The sequence below is a fragment of the Lupinus angustifolius genome, chromosome LG04 (genome assembly GCF_001865875.1).
Source record: "Lupinus angustifolius cultivar Tanjil chromosome LG04, LupAngTanjil_v1.0, whole genome shotgun sequence".
Classification (NCBI taxonomy): domain Eukaryota; kingdom Viridiplantae; phylum Streptophyta; class Magnoliopsida; order Fabales; family Fabaceae; genus Lupinus; species Lupinus angustifolius.
This window is the reverse complement of record NC_032012.1, coordinates 23978264-23984641: the sequence shown is the minus strand read 5'-3', so window position 1 is coordinate 23984641 and position 6378 is coordinate 23978264. Positions and strand designations below refer to the sequence as shown.

The 6378-nt window shown below is 34.5% G+C and overlaps 2 protein-coding genes across 4 annotated transcripts in view; both read right to left on the bottom strand.

Annotated features, from left to right (window-relative positions):
• LOC109346393 (cyclin-D3-1-like) lies at window positions 1–2013 on the bottom strand. The gene is made up of 4 exons (XM_019585929.1): window positions 1256–2013; window positions 944–1140; window positions 677–812; window positions 1–404 (listed from the first exon to the last, which is right to left on the bottom strand). The coding sequence occupies exons 1-4, from the start codon at window positions 1841–1843 to the stop codon at window positions 129–131; spliced, it is 1197 nt and encodes a 398-aa protein (XP_019441474.1). The 5' UTR covers window positions 1844–2013; the 3' UTR covers window positions 1–128.
• The window catches only part of LOC109346392 (phosphatidylinositol 3,4,5-trisphosphate 3-phosphatase and protein-tyrosine-phosphatase PTEN2A-like), a 5562-nt gene continuing 2178 nt past the window's right edge, over window positions 2995–6378 (bottom strand). For 2 of the 3 annotated variants that reach the window (XM_019585927.1, XM_019585926.1), the window contains exons 5-13: window positions 5961–6026; window positions 5466–5642; window positions 5258–5344; window positions 5097–5161; window positions 4953–5029; window positions 4292–4338; window positions 4038–4168; window positions 3881–3950; window positions 2995–3685 (exon numbers count right to left, since the gene is read on the bottom strand). In XM_019585927.1, coding sequence (XP_019441472.1) covers window positions 3164–3685; window positions 3881–3950; window positions 4038–4168; window positions 4292–4338; window positions 4953–5029; window positions 5097–5161; window positions 5258–5344; window positions 5466–5642; window positions 5961–6026 — 1242 coding nt within the window. In that variant the 3' untranslated portion in view covers window positions 2995–3163. The remainder of the gene's footprint in view (window positions 3686–3880; window positions 3951–4037; window positions 4169–4291; window positions 4339–4952; window positions 5030–5096; window positions 5162–5257; window positions 5345–5465; window positions 5643–5960; window positions 6027–6378) is intronic. The other variant, XM_019585928.1, reaches the window with a different exon arrangement.

The window sequence follows — 6378 nt, the reverse complement described above, 5'->3', positions numbered from 1 at the left end:
TTAAAGCAACATGCATTGAAAGAGTAATTAAATTACCAAAGTAAATAAATATATAAATATTTTTTTGGGTTCTTTGTTTTGATAAGGACATATAAAAGAAAGGGAAATTAAGGAGAGGTGACAACAATTCAGACAATGACCCTATTATGTGGTGACAATTTCATTAGTTGTCCTTGGGTTCTGCTCTTCTTCAACAAAAGCTCTGCCTCTGGTGATGAGTATAATGATGACCCCACTACCCAAGAATCGTTAGAGCCATCTGAGCTAAAAGAAGCATCAATTACGCCACTTGGGCTACCAGGGATTTGGTCATACTTGCGCTTTAGAGGGTTCTTATTACCATAATTATTGGCATTTGAGTCTAAAAGATGGAGAATACCATTGTAACACTCATCTACTTTCTCCTGTAATAATGCCAGTAAGATTGGTTAAAATAAAATAATATGCATTTGATGTGCATTAATGACAACATTTATACTTAACCTAAGATGCTTATAGAATAATACTAATATTAAGGTTCAGGGTCATGCTAACTTGTTCAACATTTGAATTTCAAGTTATTGAACGCATCATTTTTAATGCAAGTTTTGTTTGCACCAGTTAGCATTTCCCTAATATATTAGTTAATAAAAAAACATGAACCTAACCAGGGACTAGGTAGTGAAGTACTACTAACCTTGCTAATTTTGAGAACACTTAGAAGCTGAGTTTTGTATTTCAAACCATCCTCGTGCCCAATCTGGTCTATAACATGCAGCATTGTTGCAGTGGCCAATACAGAAGGAAGACAACCCACAAATCTTGAATCTAAACTCAACAAAACAAACACACTCAATGATAAGAAACCCAAAACAGCACTATATCCTTATTTGTATTCATCAAAAAGTTAACAAAGTTTTTAGTCAACAATAATAGAATCTGAAAGATTGATTACTTACCCAACAGCACATATAGAAGAAGTTGTTCACAGCGCCTAAGAAATTCCCAGTGAAGATTGATTTTCAATCCCAGCCTCCTTATAATGTGATCTAGAAATGAGAGTGGTGTGACTGGGTGCATCTTCCACTTAAGCGTAGATAACACAAGCAACTCCATTCTCTGAATAGTTTTTGCTTCAAACACATATTTGGCATCTTGCACCTAAAACACAACAACATAATAACCATTAACCATACATAACATGATATAATTAATATCTAAGATGAACAAGTTAAAAAAAAAGATTTTTTTTTTGTTGTGTTAAAGTTTGACATACTTGAAGGTCTAAGAGAAGAGGAACTTGAGTTTCTTCAACTTTAGCAGCCAAAGAGATGCAAGTAACAGCTACAAGGTGGATCATCCAAGGCTTCTCCCTTTGAAAATGGAAGCTTGAAAGGAATCTATCTAGATAAGTAAAAGCCAGTGTTGCAGTGAGAGCAGAAAAACCATAATAACCATTCACTTTTAGTATCCATTCAAATGCTTCACGACGTGCAACACAAAGAGCAGAATCATCTAAACCCATATTAATATTATTATGAGTACTAGAGTAATAGGTTTGTTGTTCATTCTTTTCTTTGGAGAAAAGAAAGTTTAACTCTTCATCTTCATAGAACAAATCTTGCTCTAACAAAAGCAGAGGGAAAAGAAGACAACCATTGTCATTGTTTGTTGTTGTTGTTGTCACATCACTCTCTTCTGATGATGAAAACTCTCCTTTTCCTTCTTTTTCATCATCATCATCATCTTCTTCTTCTTCCCATTTCACTTCATCACAGTAAAGAGCATCAAGGACAGATGAAACATTTTCATTATGTTGTTGTTGTTGAAGCTGGTCATTCATTTGATGATGGTGGATTGCCATGTTCTTCAGGGAAGAAGAGAATGTTTACTCCTTTGTTCATTATAAGAACAAAACATTGATTCTCACACCCATCTCCTTTATTGTTTTTTTTTTCTTTTTCTTTTCTTTTTTCTTCTCTATGTGAGATAAGGAGTGGAGAAAGAGAAAGGGGAGAAGAGAGAGTGATTTTCAACTTAACGCTTGTCTTTCATTTTTATACTAGACTGTATGTGAAGCACGTGTAATGCACGGACCAATGGGTCCAATAATTTTTTAATGATTAAATAAATAAATTATTTAAATTTGATACATTTAGTAATGATGATACATGGAAATTAAATAAAAAATATATTTTCAATTAACAAAAACAACTATTCTTATGAAAGTATATAATTAGGTTGAAAATATGTTATGATGTAAAAACAGATAATATAAAGATTTATATACAATTACTATATCATTCAATATTTATTTGAATTATTTTTTTTAAAGAATCAATAATAATTAAATATCAATAATATAATAACAATATATAAAATTCATAAAATTTGAGTACAAATATTTTCCTCATGAGGAAATATTTTATTCTTTACTTTACATGGAGTAAATAAAGGGTCAAAATTTATAGTTTCACCCTATTCATTGGGTCATTACGTCAACTGTCCCACACAAGTTTTTAGGGTAATGTGAAGACAGGAGACAGTGCAGCATTGAAGCTATTTATTTCCTAGTATTAACTCTAACAGTCAATTACTTCTCTACATATTTAGTCTACACCCCCTTTGTTTTTTTAAATTAAGACAATATTATTTTGTGGAATTTTCCCTCCTCATCCACTCTAAAAAAACACTCATTTTAATACCCAAAATTTCAGTAAATATCATATTAGTCCCAAGTAGTGAGCAAAAATTTGGAACCATAGGATTTCGGTGAGTTATTTGGAATCAAATTACTTTGTTTTTCCAATTATTGGGAACAGCATTGGATTTTATACCTCTAGTGTACTAACAATTGACATCCCTTTGCAATCCCAATTGCTGTTATCAATATTTGCCATACCATTCACCTATATGACTTCTATGATATGATAAAATAAGTATTTGATCCGTAATGCATATATATTTGAGATAATTCCTGTGATTAGTTTAAACAATGGAATATAGAGAACCAAAAGTAGAAATTCAGAATATTCTTAATTTTTAATTTTTATGCATTCTGCCAGCGACCATAGCCAGATTTATCATCACAACAACCAAACAAATGAATGAACATGACACTGTTGAGCAAATATTATATATACAAATGTGGTAATGTTAAGTTAACAAAGGAGTCCTATGTACTTCAATCACTTTCATAGTCTTCTTCATCTCCAAATGTAAAAACAGAAGCATCTGCAGCCATGGCTTTAAACTCACTTTCTGTGCTGGGTGCCTCAAGACCTGATGTTGTTCTTCCATCAACATCACTTTTCGGCTCACCGGTGCTATGAATTGCTGTAGAGCTCTTATTTCCCAAGGAAACTTGTTCTGTTGCATGTGTTACATTTGTGATTTGATTTGAAATTCTGTTCAGCTCAGTTCCAGTGGTCACATTGGTAACTGCTTCAGTAGCTGCTTTTGTTTGCTTGGTTCTTGAAGAAGCATGATGCTCTGCCTCACCATCTGAAAACACATCATCTTTATCGTTACTCCCTGATTCTTTGTCCACATTCAACGCAATGATGCTCGCTTCAACTGGGGCGGGATTATTACTCGAACTCTCATCTGATTTATTTGTCACAGTATCAGGTTTGTAAGTTACAACATTACCATTATAATCCACAAGCACAACCTCAACCAAAAATCCCGGAGAAGGCAATTTTCTCTGCCAGAAGACCATCCCAACAACAAAAAAGTTAATTACAAGATCCAATTATGACTGAGAAACAAAAAAACACAACACTGAACAGAAGCCAGTCCATTCACAACTATTACTAATAACATCGCCAAGTCTTTATAGTAAAAAATGTCTTCAAAGTAAAATATGTATACACAAACACATATAATAGTGAGATATTACCTTGTCAAATCCATCAAGATCACTGATGTTCAACACTTTTCGATTTTCTGTCATAGTTGTGTTCAACCAGCTAAGAAAAAAGGGCAGGATATTTCAGTTCAACACAAGACCAGAAGCAGAGGACAAATGAGCACTGACGAAGACAGTTAATTAATACCAGTAAAAATCTCCTTGTCGATCATGAAAATGGATTTTGAAGTCCCCAGCCAACTCCGTAAGACCAGGTTCTCCAGGCAAAGCAAAGACCATCACTCCCTTCTTTGGCGCACTGAACCAAATGTCTTCTGGCTGCAGATAATGGGAGCTCATATCACAAATTCCCCCACACCAAAAAAAGGGACATAAAGGATAGAAATTTGGCACAAGTCAATTAATATTCAAGGCATTAACACCGTAGCATTAAAGACGCACCAAAAGTTCCTTGGTTCTTGGATGCTTTTTGGTTGAGAACAACACACCTGCACATTAGGAAAGGGTCAGAGATAAGAGCAAATCGAGCAGGGACTTTTACAGACTATGATCTTACACTCCACACTATCAGATGGGGGTCAGCTCCCAGTCAGTTCTTGACACAAATAAAGCAGATCATATACAGAATATTAATACATACCTATTTATAACCACTAATAACCAGTAAATTATACAGCCCCTTCATATTGTAGCATGAAACAACGCATAAGAGGAGCAGCACAAATTCTAGAGATCATACAATTCTCCCAACTTTTTTTATCACCCATGACTCCCCTAGAGACACCCCAAGTTAAGAGATAGCTAGTGAGTTTGAACTTTGAAAGAAGATTCTAACAAGTGCATGCCTTCACAGTTCACACTGAAAGATCTGAAGTACATATCAGATAGCTAAAGCAAATATAAACGGACTGCGAAAGGACAATTAGTTGTCCAGTGAAAGACAGACTGACGTCCAAACTAATAAAATAAAATGGAATAAAAATAAATTTTCCTACATTTAAACGTGAAATAACGATAATCAGACATTATAAATCCACTAGCAGAATGGCCATGGACTATAAACGGCAAGGGGAAGTATACAACAAGAATGTAAAGCACGCACCACGATGATCTGAGACAGTGATGGAGGGCCTGATCCAGTAAGGGCATCTGTGGAGCCGAAATCCTCTAAGCATGCACCTGCGAAGATTAATATCAGTACACAAATACAGGTAAATATTAAGGTCACATCTGGCACAGTATATACCTGCGAGCAGATGGGTTTTCGCCATTGAAGTAAGTCAAGACCCGTTCAAAATATTTAACATACCTCTAAAGAAAATAGAATATAAACATAAGTTAGATTGTAAATAATAACTGCAGAATCTCCATTCTCCCCATAATTAACACATTGGAAACTGAGCTTACAATCTGGCTAGGCAGAACAAGCCCTTTTCCATCAATGCATCTTTTCTGATTGTAGTAATCCATTGACTCTTCGGCAGTTGGGAAAAACTGCAGTACATTTAAGACAAAATTTATAACAAAAAGAGAGAGCAAACATAACAAAACAGATAGTGAAAATATCAAGCATGCTCATTATTTCCAAGAAAACATTTAGAAAGTATTTATTCACCTTTAAGAATAAAAGAAGACTAGAAATCATCAACCCAGTCCTCGCCATTCCAGCCTTACAGTGGACAACCACAACATTCTCAATGTCTTCCTTCAACCACGAGTAAGCACTTTGACAAAATGATATAATCAGTTGAATTGGAGGGCAATTATGGTCATCAAATGGAAAGCTAGCAACCTGAAGAAGGAATTTGGTATTTCAGATGCAAGAAGCTGTTCAAAAAATTTCCGTAGAAATACAATGTGGTGCTAACACCTAAATTTCAGGTTAAACCGAAAATAAAAAAAGTAGTATATGATGTCTAGCATCATTAACAAAAGTAGGAACAGATGGCGTGAATGAACTGTGAATTGAAGAATGGGTAATCAGAATACTATTTGGTAAAATCAAAGGTTAAACAAAACATACAAAATAAAAAATATATTTTTTAAGGCAACCTTTAATGGCAGACTTGAAGCTGATGCAACAAGACTTAAATTGAAATTTAGAACTCACCTTCCCCTCAAATAATGATGCATCATACAGCCGCTCAGAACAAAGATTGTATACTTTGTATTTATCCTGCACATAAAAAACAAGTCAAATACAAAACTAGACAAGAAAATGAAGAGTAGGGATCAAGTCTAATTAGTTTTCAAAGTGTGAGGCACTGTCAGAGAACACCACAGAATTTAAGTTGTTACTGAAATTTATTATCAAAGTACAAAATCTGCAAGAAAGCGGCAGGATAACAGAATAGATGAAGCATGTGCTTATAAGTCAACACAAAATACTTTTTATGACTCCCAAAGTTAGAAAATGACAGAGCCCAAGAAATCTTAGAGAAGTTCCACAGTTCACTACTTTCTTCAGCTATGTATTGCATGCAGGGGAATTGAAATATGTCCAAGAGCAAGCAGCTTCGATGGGCAGA

Coding starts and splice junctions, on each gene's coding strand:
- LOC109346393 (XM_019585929.1), bottom strand. CDS start 1,843: ATGGCAATCCACCATCATCAAATGAATGACCAGCTTCAACAACAACAA. Junction 1,141..1,255: donor CTCTTCTCTTAGACCTTCAA/GTATGTCAAACT, acceptor GTTGTGTTTTAG/GTGCAAGATGCCAAATATGT. Junction 813..943: donor CAACTTCTTCTATATGTGCT/GTTGGGTAAGTA, acceptor TGTTTTGTTGAG/TTTAGATTCAAGATTTGTGG.